At 40.4% G+C, this 19,741-nt stretch overlaps 1 protein-coding gene across 1 annotated transcript in view; it reads right to left on the bottom strand.

Moving 5' to 3' along the window:
* Positions 1 to 18,875, bottom strand: part of ENPEP (glutamyl aminopeptidase) — a 49,288-nt gene extending 30,413 nt beyond the window's left edge. The window contains exons 1-4 of the mRNA XM_073340050.1: positions 18,013 to 18,875; positions 10,578 to 10,719; positions 7,409 to 7,540; positions 2,424 to 2,544 (exon numbers count right to left, since the gene is read on the bottom strand). Coding sequence (XP_073196151.1) covers positions 2,424 to 2,544; positions 7,409 to 7,540; positions 10,578 to 10,719; positions 18,013 to 18,629 — 1,012 coding nt within the window. The 5' untranslated portion in view covers positions 18,630 to 18,875. The remainder of the gene's footprint in view (positions 1 to 2,423; positions 2,545 to 7,408; positions 7,541 to 10,577; positions 10,720 to 18,012) is intronic.
* Positions 18,876 to 19,741: the final 866 nt, after the last annotated feature.

Raw genomic sequence — 19,741 nt, 5'->3', positions numbered from 1 at the left:
ACTGAATGTAAATTGTCATAGCTCCATTGACTTTAATGTAGCTCTGACAGTTTACATTAGTCAAAGATCTGTCCCCAGATAAAATGCTGTTCAAACTTATGGAAATAAACTTGTGATCCAACACTAAAATTTGGCTCCAGAAATTATTAGTATTTTCTAGGGATATGCTGTAGGCAATAAAGCATCCAAAACTGTCTGTAACATAATGAGGAATGTCATTATTTGTCACTCTCTGGAATAACAAATATTTATTGACTTATTAACTGAAGTTAATCCCCCATATGGTGATTTGCTTCTCATTGCAATCTGTGGAATCACTTCTTCATGATCCATAATCAGTACAAGTTAAAATGAGAATTATTGACTCTCAGATGACAGAACAAGAAGCAGTGGTCTCAAGTTGCAGTGAGGGCGGTCTCGTTTGGATATTAGGAAAAACTATTTCACTAGGAGGGTGGTGAAGCACTGGAATGGGTTACCTCGGGAGGTGGTGGAATCTCCATCCTTAGATGCTTTTAAGGCCCGGCTTGACAAAGCCCTGGCTGAGATGATTTAGTTGGGGTTGGTCCCACTTTGAGCAGGGGGTTGGACTAGATGACCTTCTGAGGTCTCTTCGAACCCTAATCTTTCATGATTCTATGATTGGCCATGCATTCTGTTCTGTGAGGGTAAGGGTAAAATAGAAATTGATTCAAAATTGGACAGAAAACCTTACACACATCTCTAATTGCAAATTGCAGGTATTTATTCTAGCCAGCTCGGTCACTGGTCAGAGCTGTCAACCTGGCAAGGTCTGCGGGACACTTTATACAGTCTGTCAAAAGATCCAAAATGAGGAACACAAGAAAAATTAGTGATGCCAGAAGCTTTGATGTGATAGTAAATTAATTTATTTAAAATAATCATTTTGTTAAAACCCTCTTTGATTCATTCATTTCTAATTTAATCAATTTATAATAATGAATGGACAATATCATAAAGATAAGAAGGAAAGATGGAATTTTGGTTTTTAACTGGAGAGTTGAGATGTTTGTCTCCTACAACTTGGCGCTTTGAGGAGCACAATATAAAATCTATAAGCTGGTCTACTTTACAAATATTGTTAATTCAGGAGACAGAGTTTGACTTTGAAATGTAGATGGAACCTTATCAGTGTCCTTTAACTTGGCATCAGACATGTTACAGAAATATGCACTTGGTTATATATCGTTAAGATTCAGTCTAAATGGATCCACAAATTGGAGCCAGCTTGTAAACAGGTAAAGAGACAACTGTGTTGTAGCTAGGTCTCCTGACTTAGGGTATATCTATACTACCTGCTGGATCGGCTGGCAGCGATCGATCCCGTAAGGGTCAATTTATCGCATCTAGTCTAGACACTGCGGTGAGTAGATCAAAGTACGTCAACTTCTGCTACGGTATTCACGTAGCTGAAGTTGCGTAACTTTGATCCCTCCCCCAGTGTAGACCAGGCCTTAGTTGTAATTTGTACTGTAAATGGACATTTATAGTGACTCAGTTGATATGTAGCGGTGAGGAGAAGAGGAAGGTCAAAACCTTCAGAGAATTTAGCATGTCATGTTGCTTTACATGGGTAATCCATTAGAGAATGCATAGCATGATTTTTTTTTTTTTAAAAAAATTCCTCTGGCTACCTTAACTTTTTTTTTTTTAATTTCCATCCTTTTCAGTTAAGTTTATAAACCTTAATAAACTGTACCTTTGGATTTTATAGCAGAGGCTGCTTCTATAGCTTTTTCACAACTCTAATTATATCCCCAATTAGTTCTAATTTCACAAATCAGATCCAGATTTCAAACACCCAAATTTAGGGATGCTCAGATCCAACGTTTTGCTTTGGGACCTTAAAATATAGGGGCTACAGGCAAAATTTGGTTCCCTAGCAAGGTTGGTTTTGGTTGAATCTGGGCTCTTCATTCAACCCATCTACAGAAAATAAATTATAGTCATGGGTCCAAACTCTGCCCTGGTGGAAATGGGTGCACCCAGATTGGAGCAAGTCACATGACTTGCATCATTTGTGTCACCGGTGACTCTGGTCGAGAAGTGTCCTTGGGAGCTGAACCAGTTTATCTCAAGCTGCATCTGGCTGTTTCTCTGTTGATGTCACCAACGTTTCTTGTTGTTTAAAATTGGACAGTCTAAAATAGCGGTGTTAGGGCCCGTGTTTGGATTCAAGCTGCCAGAATGAAGGGAGGAGAATGTCCTAATTGGGTCTGAGCCTCCCCTCTTGACATATGAGAGCATCTTGAACTATAAAGTCTTAATCTCAGCAGATTCTGGCATAGCTAACAGCAACATTTCTATATTCTCACTCTCCCATGAAACAACGATGACTCAGAGCAGAAAACAAAACGGTGATAGTAAATTAAGAGAATGAAGAATAAAATGGTAACAATCACCTAATTTTGGAAGAGAATACTTCATATCAAAATACCGTTCAAAGTAGTCAAATACAACTTTAGTAACATTTGCTGCATAATCTGCTGTGTGTAATTGCTTTGGCTGTGCATATATCCGGAGCTGTAAAACAAAGCAGAGAAATACAATTAGAGCAGATCCCAGTTGGACAAAACAAATCAAATTATATTTAGCACTGAGGAATCATTTAGCAAAGACAAGGATAATATGGCTGACTTTTCTTCTCTGGAAGATTAAACCTAACAATAAAACCCTTGTCTAAACCACTTATATGAGGAGGTTTATGAAATGTCAACTTTATATATAGATTAAATCCATGTGTAACCCCCCCCAAAATCTGTGCACTATTCATTCTTGAAACATTATGAGCTTATTTTCTTCATTCCTCCCAGCCACTCTCACTCTATCATTTCCTTTTTTTGTCCAATCTTAGATTACAAGATCTTTGGGTGGGAACTCTGCCTTTACTTGTTTTGTAAGGTACCATTCGCATCTATGGTGTTATACTGTATAAGTAAAAAGTAACACTAAGGAACAAACCTAGCCTATATTTTGCTAAACCATATTTCTGTCTGCTCCTCTGCTTTCAACAAATTCTATCTGGACTTTTGACCACAGCTTAAATTAATTAGGATTTGACCTTTGACCTCATTTCCCTGTAATTAGTGGAAGCCATCACATCACATTTGAATAGATTTAGAAAACTTATTTGTTGGAAGATCAGCTATGCTTTTCAGTTTTTTAAAGGGATAGCTTCCCCAAATTAACACTCTTAAGCTTTGCCGCTGTTACTGATAGACACCCCCTAAGAAAGAATAGGCATGCATGCTCTCCTAAGACTAGTGCATGAGACGGGAAGTACTGCAACTCACTATCAACAAAACAGCGCAACTGACCCTATAAACATTCAAAGAAGATCAGCTGGAAAAAGGGTGGTTTTTTCCCTCTGGTCTTTTGATATCTTTAGAGTTTCCTTGTAACAAGAATGGGTACATAATTGTATTCCACAACTCTCTGCTATAGAAGTGCACTGTACAGGGAAGAGGAGGTAGGGAACGCCTTCCCCACACAGATGTACCAGTGCAGGATTGAAACCTAGTATTCCAGGGCATTGGATCAAGGAGCTGGCACATTCTGGGCCCAGGAGGGTATGGTCAAATGGTTATACTTCTGGAGCCAGCAGAGAAGGAGACCAAGACAGACTGACAGATGCAGAGGGAGCTGATAGACATACACTCTCTGCTGTGGTCGCTTTATTGTTCTGGCAGCAAAAGCTTTGCACTTGGGGATGGAGAGAGTGGGAGGGAGGAGAGTACAGAGTCCACTGAAGATTTAAAGGGACAGGACATCACACAGTCGTTGGTCTCTCTATATATGCATGTTTCATTTAGTGGATAGATATTGTTCCTTTTTGAAGTAATAGTAAAGTGTGCTCTGTTTCCTTCACCTTCCTCCCCAGCTCTGGTTACCCCTAGCTCTCCTGTTCTGCACTGACACTTTCTTTGTCATGATTAGAAGAATATCAGGGTTGGAAGGGACCTCAGGAGGTCATCTAGTCCAACCCCCTGCTCAAAGCAGGACCAATCCCCAATTTTTGCCCCAGATCCCTAAATGGCCCCCTCAAGGATTAAACTCACAACCCTGGGTTTAGCAGGCCAATGCTCAAACCACAGAGCTATCCCTCTTCTCCCCCGCCCCCCCATGGTTCAGGTAAGTGTAGGAAACTGCTTTTAGTAGACTAAACTCTGTCTGACTGTTGACATTAATATTATAAAAATAGAATGGCAGTGTAGTAAGGTAGGCATAGGCATGCGTGATAGCTGCTAAGCCATCTGCAAAGTATCATGCTTAGAGCTTGGCTTGCAAGAGTGATATTTGAATAGAAAATTCCAAAGCTGGTATGATGAGGATAGGCTCTTGGCTTTATGCGTGTTCTGTGATATTTCGTACTTGGATTTGTTTATTATAACCTGCAAACTACAGACCAGTCAATTAACTGAGCAGTATGGTTGGATATTAAGGTGTATGCATGCACATTTTAAATCTAGAATTACATTTTGTAATGAAGAGGAGAAAAGTGATATGTTAAGTGCTGATTTTTCATGCCCCCACCATCTGTGATCAGGAACTGCCGCTGCCACATGGTAATTAATTTTGTATTACTGTTTAGCAATGGAATATCCCTCAGGCTTAAGAGACCAGGGACTTTTTCCTTCAAAAATGTACAATTAGAGCTGGATGGGCATTTTTTGGTGAAACAGTTTTCTTCAGAAAATGCAAATTTGTCAAAATCAAAACTTTTCTGAGAAAAGTATTTGTGCTGACAAAGCTTTCATCTGGAAGGTTTCTTGGGTCCAGGATGGAATTTATGGTCAAAACTAAAAGAGAGAGAACCCAGAATAAGCAATAGTCCAGTGGTGAGGACACTCACCTTGGAGGTGGAAAAACCTAGCTTCAAATTCCTGCTCTGAATCAGGCAGGGATTTGAACCTGGATCTTCCATATACCAGGGGGGTGCCCTGACCACTGGGCTTATTAGTTATTCTGGTGTCTGCCCCTCTCTCTTTTGCACTGTCACACACATACCATAAATTCCATCCTGGATCCAAGAAACCTTCCAGTTGAAAGTTAGTCAAAAATTATAGGTGTCCACAAAAACATTCACTTTCAATGAGTCTGAATCTTCTGATGGAAAAAATATTCCTTTGAAAAAAATCCTGACCACATTTAGGCTTTGAACTGGACAAAGGAGTTGGCCTGCGGTGAGGAGCCGTGGTTGTCAGCTGACAGGCTTCAGTACAATGAAATTAAGCTTTCTCCAGGAAAAAGTGGTGAGGAATACAACTGAAAGGAAAAAAAACAGCTTCTAAAATTTAATTGGGTTTTCATCAAGACCAGGGGATTTCCATGAGGGTTGGTTTGCAATTACTGTCTGTAACTTCCCCTTCAGTGATCTCTTTACTCAATTTAGTGTGCTTCATTCCCCCCCACCCCCAACTGGAATAGTTATACTGGTGAAAGGCCTAGGGTGGGCAAAATGATATTGGTAAAAAGGTGCATTACATTTGTGTAATTTATTCTGCTTCCAGAACTGAAATAAGCTATTCTGGTATTGGCACTTTTTTTTACCGGTATAATTGCATCCACACTAAGGGGGTGCTGCTGCTTTAACTACATCTAAGCAGCAAAACTTTCTAGTGTAGCCAAAACCTTTAGGCATTCTTATTGACTAACATAAATAAAATGTGTAAGAACTATAGCCCAAACTAGATGGGGATTCTTCATGCAAACTCTGTGCTGGTATTAACATCCCCTCCCCTAATATACACACTTTAAAGTGCTATATAAGAGTGAGGTATGTATTTATTTATAACTTGTAGATATTCACTTTTATTCACAAAAGCTACAATTGTACTATATCTTTTCTGCCTTTAATATTCCCTTTTGAAACAACCAAGGTCAATCCCTAACTCACAGTCTAGAGTGTGGTAGCTGAACTTAGAATGGGACGGCTTTTGTGTATACAAAAGAATGACTTCGTGTGCAGTTGCAGCATTCCATTTCTTTTTCCCTGAATACATTTTGCAAAAGACCCATGCAAATTCTGATCGTGTACATGATTAAGCTCTAGGGTGTATGTGTCTAGGCTAGATAAACATAATCCTGACACTGAAAACAAGTGGAGCAGCCTATCTGAGAACCACAGTAGCACCTTGGTCGAAAGGTTTGGAGGCCCCTTGCTGATTATCACAGTTTATGACTTAGATTTGCAACTAAACAAACAAACACAAATTTAAAAAAAAAAACAAGGATACTGCTTCACATCGCAAAATGTACTCTGGTCACGTATTTAGACAAACATAGTGCAGTTTTAATTTGTGATCCAACACTGCATGCGCAAAGATGGACAAATACATAACGTTTTAGAGCAAGGAGACCTCAGCACAGCACTGTGCTATTAGATCTTTGCTAAGCAGTGGGGTGAGACCTCTGGGATTTTTGTGAAAACCCTAAAATGTAGGAAGGATTGATTTGCAGATTGGGACACTGAGGCAAAGTACTGACTTACCCACAGAAGGTCACACTGTGAGTCAATGGCAGTGTTGGGAATATAATCCAGAAATCTGGATTCCCAGTCATTACACAATATTTTCTCTTGAACAGTAATAAATTAGCCTGAGCAAATTGTTAAAACATCCTTCCTGCAAAGTGTGTTCTCTGATTCTTAGAAGAGAAGGGAACTAACAACAGCACCCCACTAGAAGAATTTTTCTGTCTCACATTGAAAAACTTAGACAAATAACTAGTTAACGGGGGTTGAACATTCCAGATTAAGTTCAGGCTCAATAAGGAGGTTGAGTGAAAGGCTAACTCATGGCTAGGATTTCACCTTCAGATTCAACAACTCTGGTAAAATCTTGTGAACTCTACCCACAAGTTTTCGAATAGTAAAAATCTCATGAGACTAGCCGTTCTTGTAAGATTTTGGCTGAATCCAAATCAAAACTGGAAAACAGACTTCTTACTCTTTTGGATACAATCTGGAACCAAAATTGTAGGAGCCAGTTCAGATTTGTGGATTCAAATCCAAACATACTCAGCTCAGAGGACTGAAGTTCCAGCCCTTCAGGGCAGGGACTGTCTCTTTTTAACATGCATCATTCTTACTCTGGTTGGGGGCATGACTGTAATATAATTAATAACTGTACACTATGCTTTTTTATATAACAAAGCATTGCTATGACTCAAGTTTTTCAACGTTGTTGATTAATAAGCAAGAGAGACATGAGGTCCACATAGATTCACAGCTTTTAAGGCCAGAAGGGACTATTTTGATCATGCAGTTTGACTTCCTGCAGAACACAGGCCATAAGAATGGGAAGATTAAGCAATACAATATGAAAAGCTGATTTATGTTTTTTAAAACTTGCATCTGGAATGTGTTCAGAATGAAAATTGGACTTACAGGAATTCCACTGGCAGACTTTCTTTCTACCCAATCAAACTGGTGCACAGCAAAGCACACCAAATAAGTGCTCATTGGGACAGATTTCTGAAAAGTTGTCCTGTTCCAGCCATCAAGCAGTTGAACCGTTTGCTGAAGAAGGAGAAAAATAATTCTTACCTTGTGAAACTGCAAACATGTGCATAAAAGAGTAAAATATTCATATATAAACTAGAGCTATAGGAATGACGAATTGTGTCTCTGGCTTTACACAGCTCATGGAATGGGAACATGCAAAGTGATTTTTTTCTTAAAGGTGGAATGCATATGATGGGGCTTTGTTTTTATGCACTAAGAATGAGTTTTCTTATTTCTAGCTGTTTGCATTAAGAAATCAAACCGTGCATGTCTTTGCTTATATACTCTTGTTTGGATGAGTTTTTCAATATGCTTGAGCCCTGGTTAATGTGTTTTCTAGCTAGCCTTCTTGAAATGGCTTCATAAAACCAAAATGTTGGAGAAATTAAAGAACGGGTCAAACTATGCCCTCCTTTAAACCTGTGCAATGTTCCTGAAGCTAGTGAGGTAGTACAGATGTAACTGAGGGCAGAATTTAGTCCACTGAATCCAGTCCAATTTCTTTCAGTAGTAATTAGTGCTGTAAACCTTGCTGGGTTTGCTTTGCAAGGGGTTGTTCAAACACCTTTTTGTTTTTAGAGCTGGCCAGATTTTTGGTTTGTTAATCCATTGCAAGCCTGTCCTGATTTTAGCAAATGTACTTGGTATTCTTAAATATTTGCTGAATAGTGTGGACAAATTACTTCAACTGTTTGTTATTTGTTACTGGTCATGTGGTATATACATCCCTGGTTGGATGCCTCTCTATAAAAGTAAAATAGCCAATGACAAATAATAGATACTATACCTATAAGTACAGTGGTTCTCAACTGTGGTCCACCGCTTGTTCAGGGAAAGCCCTTGGTGTGCCAGGACGGTTTGTTTACCTGCTGCGTCCGCAGGTTCGGCGGATCATGGCTCCCTCTGGCCGCGGTTCACTGCTCCAGGCCAATGGGGGCTGCAGGAAGGACGGTCAGCACATCCCTCGGCCTGCACTGCTTCCCGCAGCCCCTATTGGCCTGGAGTGGCGAACTGCGGCCAATGGGAGCTGCGATCAGCCGAACCTGCAGACGCGGCAGGTAAACAAACTGGCCCAGTGCGCCAGGGGCTTTCCCTGAACAAGTGGTGGACCACAGTTGAGAACCACTGCTACAGTAGAAATATAATAAACTTCTGAGATTTTTGTGAATAGCAGCCTTTACATGAATAATAGATGTTTTGATAGCATAAGCAAGAGTGAAACAAATTAAAGTAAATTATTTATATAGTCACAAATCTGTTTTTTCCCATTATTCAAGCAGCTCTGTTCTGATATCTCCAGTCCCCAATATCCCTTTGAATTTTTAAGACTGAATACACCCATAATCTCAAAGAAACATTCAAATGAAATCACCGTTTCCCTGTTCTTTCAAAAGTAAATTTCACAGATTCAGTGCAAAATAATTGATCAGTCAAATCCTTTTGTAGAACCTTCCATTCAGTCTTTTATGCTTTGAACACTTTTCCAAAATATGTTAACTGTGCTTCTACTTTCAACTTACTCAAATTGCTCCTAGAAACTCCATCAGCATTTCCTACAAAAATGGAGTAGTCCATAAAAAACATCAGTAAGTTTCTAAGCCATGTCTACACTCAGAAAAAAAGGTGTATTTTTAGCATATAAAAACACAAGAGCTACCATACTGGGTAAGCCATGGTCCATTTTGCCCAGTTGCCCGTGTCTGCTGGTAGTCCATACCAGAGCTTCAGGGAGAGTGTACAGAACAGGGCAGTTAAGGGTGGATCACTCCATATCTTCCACTCATGGCTTCTGGTAGTCAGAAGTTTAGGGTCACCCTGAAGCATGAGGTTGTGTCCCTGTCCATTCTGGTTAATAGCCATTGATGGACCTATCCTCCATGAATTTATCTAGTTCTTTTCTGAACCCAGTTATACTTTTGGCCATCAAAACATCCTATGGCAATGGAATTCCACAAGTTAGTTGTGTGTGCATGAAAAAATACTTCCTCTTGTTTGTATAAAATCTGCCACCTATTAATTTTATGGGGTGACCCCTGGTTCTTGTATTGTAGGAAAGAGTAAATAACATTCTCTATTCACTTTTCTACATCATTCATGATTTTATATGCAGCTATCATATCCCCACTTCGTTGTCTCCTTTCTCAGATCAACAATCCTAATCTTTTTAGTCTCTCCTCACATAGAAGTAGTCCAAACCCTTGCTCATCTTTGTTTCCCTTCTCTGAACCTTTTCCAGTTCCACTATATCCTTTCTGAGATAGGGCTACCAGAACCGGACACAGTATTCAAAGTGTGGGTTCATCATGGATTATATAGTGGCATTATAATATTTTCTGTCTTAATTTCTATCCCTTTCCTAATAGTTCCTAACATTCTGTTAGCCTTTTTGACTGCTGCTGCACACTGAGTAGAAGTTTTCTGAGAACTATCCACTGTGACTCCAAGATTTTTCTTGAGTGATAATAGCTAATTTAGAACCCATCATTAAATATGTGCATTACTTTGTACTTATCAACACTGAATTTCATCTGCCATTTTGTTGCCCAGTCACCATTTCTGTGAGATCCCTCTGTAGCTCTTTGTCAGCTCTGTGTAAGCTCGAAAGCTTTCTCTCTCTCACCAACAGCAGTTGGTCCAATAAAAGATATTACCCTTCCCACCTTGTGTCTTGAATATCCTGGAACCAACATGGCTACAACACCACTGTGTATAATTTATATATGTCCAGTAGGGGAGGCAAGTCTACAATATCTGTGCATGTGGAAGCTCAGGGATAGGCAGCTAACGAGAAAATGGTGATTCTCTCCTGCATTGGGATTGGCATTGCTGTGTTATGTTCTACTGTTAAAGCCTTGGTGGCCAGTAATACACAACTAGGAATGATAACTAAACAACCAGTCCTATTTTATATAAATCTTATTTAACCTAAAGCTGTATAACTTCTGAAATGACAAATGATCTGTTAACACACCAGGGTGTTTAGATTTGAATTACTCTTATGTTTGTTTTACAGAATCATTATACTTATGTAGTACGTTTGTGAAATACATACCTCTACTGGCATGTTTGCAAGTGCTTTGTATGGTTCTTTATGGATGATAGATATGGTGTAAGTTGCCTTTTTGTTTGGCTCATCAAAGCAAGGAAACGACTTCCGTGCATCTGTTGGCTCATGATCAGTAGCTGCTATGCTCCTTTAAAATAAACAAAAAAATTGTTGCATTGTCCTAAGCCTTCATGGTAGCCATTCTTTGTTATTTCAATGTATTTCCATGCATAATCGTTTGTTAAGACTGCAAACTGTAGTAGAACTAGCAAGTTTTATTGTCAGTGGTCTTTTTATGAAGATACAACTTAAATATTTATAACCCTCAAATATTCTAAGGCTCCTAGAAGTCACAACCAGTACTTGTTTTTTAACAAAAAACAAGTAAAACTGCTAATCACAAATGGAGGACGTGCTTAATATTTTTTAAGAGCAGGAAAAGTAAAACACAAGTAGTTCCTCCCATAGTAAGGGGAAATCCTGCTCAATGTGAGTAATCCCATTGACTTCATATTAGTAAACATTAGTAATGTCATCAACTAAAAGGAAACTCAGGCCCTAATCTAGCGATGAGCTCTGAATGAATGGACTGCTCTGCCTATAGGAAGCTTCACTGATTGGGGCTTCCTGGAACTCAATACAGGTTCGGGACCTGAGCTACTCCTGGAAAGACATCTTCAAAAGCTTCTGAGTGATTGCTTAATCACACCCCCGCAAAACGGTGAAGCTGCCTGCACAGCACTTTCTTGTTATAGGCATTTATCACTTGGAGGTTACCCTGTACACCTGCCTGCCAATGCTGCTAAACTTTACTGACTCCGCTGATGAGTTGTGTACTGACATGAAATGTTTGAAATTGGGTAGAACATCTAATGACAAATCAGTGCCACAGTGTGTTTGCGTGTTTTAGCTTGGAAGTGAAGTAGGCTTTCTTACATAGACATGACTAAGGGAATTGTTGCAAATTGGGATCATTTAGAAAACATTGCCAAGGCTTGTATGAAACATCCTCCTACATGAAATCAAGTTTTCTCCTGTAAGTATGCTGTTCAGGGATGGAGCATGCTCTTTGTTCTGATTGGTGGGGGAATGCATCTCTGATATCTCTTCAATTAATTTGGAATGTGGTGCATTTTCTCACAGCATTTCTACAGCTGCTCAAGCTACATTAGGGTAAGGAATGGATTTTTTGTTTGTTCTTTCCCAAAAAAGTAATCAAAAATACTCATAATAAATGATAGATCTTTACCACCATCACAAGTTCACCTGACAGCCAATTTTTCAGCGTTTCTGTTGCCTTTGGCTTTCCCCTATGATGGTTAAATACTAAAATGGTCATTAAAAACTGTAGTAGCAGCAAGGTTCATGTAGAAGTCTGAGGAGATAATACATCTCGATTTTTACTATTCATATTCATTTGGACAGTCACTTAAATGCCTTGAATTCACGGTCTTGGGGGAGGAAGTGTCATAAACATCACCTTATTTAAACCTCTCAAAATAGCTTAGACTTAATATAGTTTCTTCTGCTTTGTAAGATGTTTGATGTCCTGTTCTCCTCTTTGTAGGGTTTAGAAGATATTTAACAACCAAGTTAACTTCAATTCCCTGGGCAATGTTTTACAGTTGTTGCTTTAAAAAATTGCTGTATATTTAGACACACTTCTATCCATGTTCCTCAAGACTGATAACACAAGAAACTTTACACTGATTTATAAGGTGATATAAACCATATATCCTCATGCATTTGTGGTGGGCAGACAAACACCAGTGACTCAATGTCTCAATGCCACAATTCATGGGGATTGATTCAGAGATCTCTAGACCAGGGCATCCTCCTGTGCAAACAAGTGGTAATTAAAGAAAAAATGAAATATTGTATAACTTGGTTTTGAGATAAAAACCTTCCCTTTTTTATAAGGTGGATTGTGTCCCTGCAATTTCTGTTGATCTCCAGGTTTTTAAAACATGAACCAGAAGCGACAAAGTTGTAAATATACCAGAAATATTAAGAGATCTGTCTGACCACATGCAGCTGTTGTTCCCAAAATAAAACATTGCTACATTTAGAGTGATGATAAATTACCATTTTTTGCTAAGCATACACAGATTTTCATTAAAAAGGGAGAAATTTTTGTCTCCCTCAGTTAAGTAATGGATTTTCATCCTTTTTTTGCAAACATAGATTCATCACTTTCCCAGGGAAATTTTGGCACTTTAGCAAGGGATACACAGTCATGGCAAAATGTATTTTCTGCCTGCAGCAAATGCCTTGGCTTCCTTTTTAAATAGTTTTCCATTCTCTCCTTGAATTTTCTCTATTTCACATCTGTGCAACCAACAAAACCAGGAATACCAGCTTCCTTATCAGCTGGAGATGTGCCCAAACTAGCACCATTTGAGCCCCTTCCACACCCACACAATGCTTCACTTCAGTGGTTGGAATAAAAGGGAACTCACATTTGAACCAGATTTTAGTTATGCAAAGCCAAGACACAGCTGCCTTGCCCATCTGTATCCTCAGTAATACCAGAAGAAAAGAAACTGGAGTTATTTCACATCTCTTGATGGCAGCTGAGGACTGAAAAATCTGTCACACTCTAGTCTGATGCTTATTTGGTACTTTTATGGACCTCGTTATCCTCATACCTGAGCACCTCACAATCTGTTTGTTGTACTTATCCTCACCACAACCCTGTGAGGTTCGGAAGTGCTATTATCCCCATTTTACAGATGATGCGCAGAGAAGCTGAGTGTCATAGTGGAAGTCCATGACAAAGAAGAGCATTAAACCCTGGTTTCCCAAGTCCACAGGTTAGTCCCCAAACCACTGAATCATCCTTCCTCTAGGACCTAACATTGCCCTCTGGTGAATGAATAAAACCAGAGATGGATCCAAGGGACAGTAAAATCTGGACCAGTGCCCAGTGTATAAAGAAAAGGGCCTGCGGCAATGCTTAAGCAATCCTTTGCCCTGGCAGAAGCAGCTCTCCAGACGGCTTTTTCCACTCCACCTCCTCCTCCTCCCTGCCAGTCTTCCTCTTCTCCATCAGCAACCAGGTCCCACAGCTTCTGAGACTGTTCAAGAGGAAAGCTAATTGCCAGCTGGCTGAGTCCCCACCTCTCTCTCTCATAATATAGGCTGGGCTGGTAGCACTGCCTATTATTAATGTTGCCCAATTCTTCCCACGATAAGAGGTGTTTTCACTTGCTTCTAACATTGCCAAACTTTTATCATTTGAGCTAAAATCTTCCACAACAGGTGTCTACCTCAGGCTGAAGTTTTACTGAAAATTTCAGTCAAAATAGTTCAGTTACTTGCTTCTGAGAACAAGGTGAGGGGAAAATAAGTTGTTTGCCCATGTTAAACAATTCTGGTGCTTTTTCCTTCGTGAATCTTTAGTGCCTGCATTCTCTGGAGGAGGGATTTGAAATTTTGGTAGGGGGTGTCTGGACAAATTTTGTGTCTGGACTGTGCCAGGCCCATGAAAATCTTCCCAAATTTGGTCAAGTTTATAAACCTTTGAAATATCACACTTTGCCTATGTTCCATAGTGGTTTGTTAGAGTTTGGCCACTAAATTCACTGAAGATTTAATCTGCATTGGGCATGCTGTAGCCAAGGGCTGAGCAGAACTTTCCCTGCAATTACAGCTCTGGGCTACTGAGGCCCATGTGGAGGTTGGGTACCTGAACTTAGAGCAGGAAGCCTGTCTTTTGTGTGCTCTCAATACCCACTCAAACCCTTGACCCCACCCCCGGGCACAGTTGACATGGAAGAGGAAGCAGCCTGATTTGAATGCAGAGGGGACAAGAGTTGGACCTGAGGGGAAATCTGGAGATTATATTGGGCCAAGGAACCTTTTGTGGTGAGACTGAAACTGTAGGCTTATGGTGAGGGGAGAGGAGAAAGAAACTGGGAGTTGGGTGGGTAGACTGGGACTGGCTGGGCCGGGGTGGAGGGATTGGGACTGGCAAGCAGTGAAGCTAGTAGGAGAAAGTCAGGGTGAGGAAAGGCAGATCTGACTAGAAACCAGAATGTGGGGGAATGACTGGGGCAAGGATAAAGGGGGATATGAGTGGAGGGACACTGAGATTGAACTAGGAGCCCAGGAAGAGAGACTGGGACTGAAAGCTTATGGAGATGGAGAAAATGGAGGGAGAAAAACAGATTAGATGAGGAACCAGAAGGGAGAAATGGGGAATTGTTGGGTCAGGAGACTGGAACTGTTCATGCTATGGGGAAGACTGGGAGCGGAGGTGGAGAGACTGGGATGGGGAGTGCAGAGAGAAACTAGGACTAGCTTGGCAAGGAGACTGGGACTGAATAGGTGAAGAGAATGAGACTGGTACAAGAGGCCATGGAGAGGGGGAGAGACAGCACTGGGACAGGGACAAATTGAAGAGGACAGAACAGAAAAAATCCAGCGAGGGGGGGATAAACAAAAGACTGTGTACCCACGTGAGCACGCTTCTCTCCAGAGCCTGGAATGAAACCCAAGATCCCTAAGCCTCACCATTCCTTTGCCATCAGCAAATATCTGTGAAAGCCACTGGTAAAATGTATCTCATCCCCCTCTAGTGCTGGTCCACATAAAGGAGGACAATCTACTACTGCGATCAGTTATTCGGCCTAAGTGGCAGACATCTGTGTGGTGGATCTAAAGCTTCCAACCCTGCTGATGAACCATGTGAGTGTCAATATGATTCCACATGTTGGAATTTCTGTTCACTTGCTTTTCAATTTGCTTTTTTAAAAACTTAGGAGATTACACAGACAAAGCTACATTAAAGAAATATTATTAAGGTTGCAAAGTCAAGTACTCAAAAGTTAGGAAATGCCAGAATTAAGATTGCCTGTGCAACCTAATTCAGATGTCTTGTTCATATGCATTATGATCATCTTAAATTACATGCTCAGATACTATTTTTTCCGGAGGACCTCTGCACAAACAGATCTGGAATGAACCAGGGTTGTATAATGAAGGAGACTTGTCTGTAGGATCCCTGCCTGATTTATTGCTGATGTTGGAAGGTGTATAATGATTGAGGCAGAGAGATTGTAAGAAGAGGATGGACGGTCTTGTGGTTAAGGCATGCTGTCCTAGAGAATAGAAATGTATCCCTTCCTCTGCCACAAAGTTCCTGGTCATGCTAGGAAAATCAGTTAAACCAAACTTTTCACAGGTGTTCAATAATGGTGCTTCACTTGAAACCCTGGTATCTAATGTGCAGAAGTGCTGAGAACTCCCAGCTGCAACTGAGGTCACAGGGAGCTGTCATTAAATATATATAAAATGCAATGTAATGCTACATACACTGCAAAAAATCAGATACTGGTATCACCTCAAAGTAGTGAGTACTTTTGACCTTAATTTCTCTGTGCCTCAGTACCCCATCTGTAAAATTAGAATAGCAATATCCCTTCATTTACAGGAGTGTTGTGAAGGTAAACTCATTAATGTTTGTGAAGCCTGTGGATACAATAGTGATGAGTGCCATAGAAACACCCAGGAGGAAATTTAATAATTCCATCTCTAGAGCAGGGTTTGAATAGTGTGCAATAAATAAGGCCTAGGGCAACACCCGGAATGATGAGAAGAAGACAAAATAATGAATAACTGCTCATTAATTGAGCACCATCCCCACTGTCTACTGAATGAGGCAGTGGTTCTGTGGAAAAATAGTATGTAATGCTGTAATTAAAGACTATCCTAATGAATACAAACAAGGGCCAGAATTAAGGTTACGCAGGCATCTTTAGTTTAGGCATTTCTGAACATGTTAGTGTTTTACTTTGCAACCTTAATAATGGCCTTTTAACAGTTTTTTGTCTCCAATATCCATACACACACATACACATATCCCCTTCCCACCATTTGCTACACACACTTGCTATGAAGACAGGATGCCTCCAGCTTTCACGTTTGAGCTGCTGTTCCACCTTTCCCTCCTATTTCTGAAACTGAGGCCTGGTGGCTGACAGAAGGGTGGGATGAAAGATGAGCTTGTGGTGAAGACTCTGAACCGGGCTTTAGGAAATCTGGGTTTTGTCCCTGATTCTCAGACAGATTTCTTGTGTTACCTTGGGCAAGTCACTTTTCTCTCTCTCCCCCTCAATAAACTAGAAATAACAATGCCCTACTTTACAGGGGTGTTGTGAGACTAAATGTGTTAATGATTATGAGGCTGTTAGATGCTAGGGCCATAAGAACCTTATCTAGATTGATAACAGAGGAGCTGCATATGGTTAGTAGGGAGGGAATAGAGCTGAAGAGCCAACTGGGGGCTCAGATGCTCCCCATATGGCTCCCTCTTAGATCAAATTGCTGCTGCAACCCATTTATATAGGTATGGGGCAGGGACCCAGTTGACGTTTGCTCTTCTCTCTGCCCTTGCATCCTCCCTTGCCAGTGCCTGCCTTTGCTTTTGCTCATGGTATTGCCAGTCAGCAGCAGAGTGAAGGTGACATAACTCTTGCCTGTTGCACCCCAGGGTTCTGAATAGCAACAATGAAAACTGACTAGAGTTGTTAATTTCACTCTGCTGCTGTTCAGGAAAGCTAGGAGGTATTCCAACAGCCTGTCTGCATTTTCCAGGTTATCTTCTATGTATCAGGGCAGGAAATGTCACTTTTAAAAAATTAAGTCAGAAATGTAAAAGAAAGTGATGGTTTTAGTGCCCCTTTCCTAACACATACTCACCAGGGAAAGTTTGCCACTTAGCACTGGCTAGCAGATTTTTCAAGCCCTACCTTTGAAGTAGTGGAGATCTGAGGCAGGGAAAGGGTTAATTGAACCATGAAAAGTACATACATTTTGGTTCTTTGATTGTGGCTAAACCTTTGCAACCATTGGTCTCATTACAAGGGATGTGCTGGAGCAGAAATATGTCAAATCATAGATATCCTCCAAATTTCAAACCTGCATATGTGTAATTTAAACCAGCCGGGGAAGGAAAAGTGGAGCTCTGATTCTGACATTCCTTTTGCTTACAACATCAAAGCGGTTATGTCAAAAAAGCTACCACAATCCTAGTTAGTTAGCATTTCACTGAAAGGCTCTTACTTTGGGGAATGATAGAAAACAACATACAGAGCTGCATGTTATGTACCAGACTACACATATAAAGCAACAGATAGGACTCAGTCCCTGCATACAACTCCCAGATGTGAGTTTGCAAAGATCAGGGATAGACTATGCGCAGTAGAGTTCCAAAATGTTTTTCAGAATAAAAACTCTAACCCATATTTCCTTGTAAGCAGCCGCCCAGAGACTGCTTTGGCATTCTTAATGCTGAACCTTCCTGGGGGAACAAGGAAAATTAAAAGAAAGCCCAGAAATATAGCAATTTGGTGACAGAGAGAAAGTGAGAAAGGGACAGAACAGGTCTGAGCAAGTAGAAATAGATGTGCAAGTCAACGTTTGAAAAAAATTGGTTTACTTGGTCACTCCATTCTCAGTGTAGGTGGTTCTATAAAATCCAACCAGGGAGCCATTCAGCCAGCCTTGGAACTTCAGGGTTAGTAGATAGGTGTCATTTTCAGTAGTAGCAGAGAGCATGTCTTTTGCCCCCATCACTACATATTCGTGTTGTTCATATTCAAAACACTCTGTCAGTGCAATCTGCTGCCCCGAGGCTTTCCAGAGCATGGGCATCTCTGTGATCTTGATCGCTCGGAGGTGAAGCCACAAGTATTTGGTAGGTTTATCCAACTTGATGGAGATGTTGACTGTCCCTGTGTAGATATCTGCATCCATCTCAGGTTTCATTTCCAGCTCGTAGTGTTCTGGGTTAATGTAAGTGGGTAGCCTGAAATTTATCCATTCTCCACTCGCATCATTTTTGGGAGGGCAGTGGTGTGGCTCTACTGTCCCAGGGGTAGTGGTTGCTGGCTGTTCTGTCCCTCTGGAAGGTTGGCAAGGCTCAGGTCTGCTTAATCCCACGCCAAGTCCCACAGCTAAACCTATTGCAGCCACTACTGCACAGATGATGGCCACATGCTTTTTCTTCATGCAATACCTCTTGGACTTCTTATCCTCAAAATCCATTCCCTGCATCTTTGCTCCCTGTCTTCTTTCAAAGCTAAACGTTAGCTGTAAAAAGGCTTATTAAGCTCCTCCGCACTGCTTGTTTTTAGTAAGCCCAGCAGATTTGGTTTGTATTTTAATGGTGTATTTATAGCCTTTCAGTCTGTTTCTCCCACCTCTCCTTCCACCATGCACTCAATTAATTAAAGATAGCACTCATCTGAACCAGAGGAAAAGTGGCTGATCCAGAGGAGTGCAGCTGTGGAGGAAGACAGAGGAAACTGACACAGAAGAACACTGTTACTACTCTACTCTCCTTATAAGCAGTTCAGCCCCACCCCCTACTCCTCTTGCTCTGCTCTGAGTTAAATATAAAACAGCACTGTGTTAATCAGCAGTTAGGAGATGATCATATGCCAAAGCTCTGTCAGCAGCTTTCAGAAAGTTCACAGATAATGGTGTAACTGCTAGGAAGCCTCAACTTTTGCTATTACCTCTTATTTTTTCCTCTTGTTATTGTTGTTTGTTTGTTTTACCAACCAAGGATTTCCTTGAACTTCCACCACAGATTTTGTGCAATAAAATTTCCAAGGTTTTTAAAAAAATCTTTGTAGTTTCTTTCAGTTGTTTTCCCTCAGTTACAGAGTCATTGTTTTACCATGTTACTCCATGTCGTTATAGGCAGAAGAATTGGCAATAAAATTATATATCTTCACTTTTGTTTCAAAATTTATACCTTTAAAATTTTTCTATTTTCACACATACAGGACCAGTTTTCCAAGAGATCTTTTAGAACTGCACATACAAACTGGTAGCCAGGGATGTATTTACTTCCTTAGCCAATGCAATTAGTGTTTTATGTTGTATGAGCCATTTGAGATACTTCCAAAAATGTGGCTTACAATATGATTTAGACACTAGAGAACTTTCATTTCCATAACCAAACATCAGGTAATGTGAATCAAATAGAACCTGCTCTTGCAAGGGCAACTTCTGAGAGTAAGGTCTACTTCTGTGAGTAAGGATTCTAGTTTCAGGCTCAATGTATAATCTATTTTCTTGATATCAAAGTAGATGAGAACTGAACATGGAAATCTCCAATTTGTTTTAAACTCATAATGGAGGAATTTAACGGGTGGAAC

Source organism: Lepidochelys kempii, chromosome 4, assembly GCF_965140265.1.
Source record: "Lepidochelys kempii isolate rLepKem1 chromosome 4, rLepKem1.hap2, whole genome shotgun sequence".
NCBI lineage: Eukaryota > Metazoa > Chordata > Testudines > Cheloniidae > Lepidochelys > Lepidochelys kempii.
This window is presented reverse-complemented; position numbering and strand designations above follow the sequence as displayed.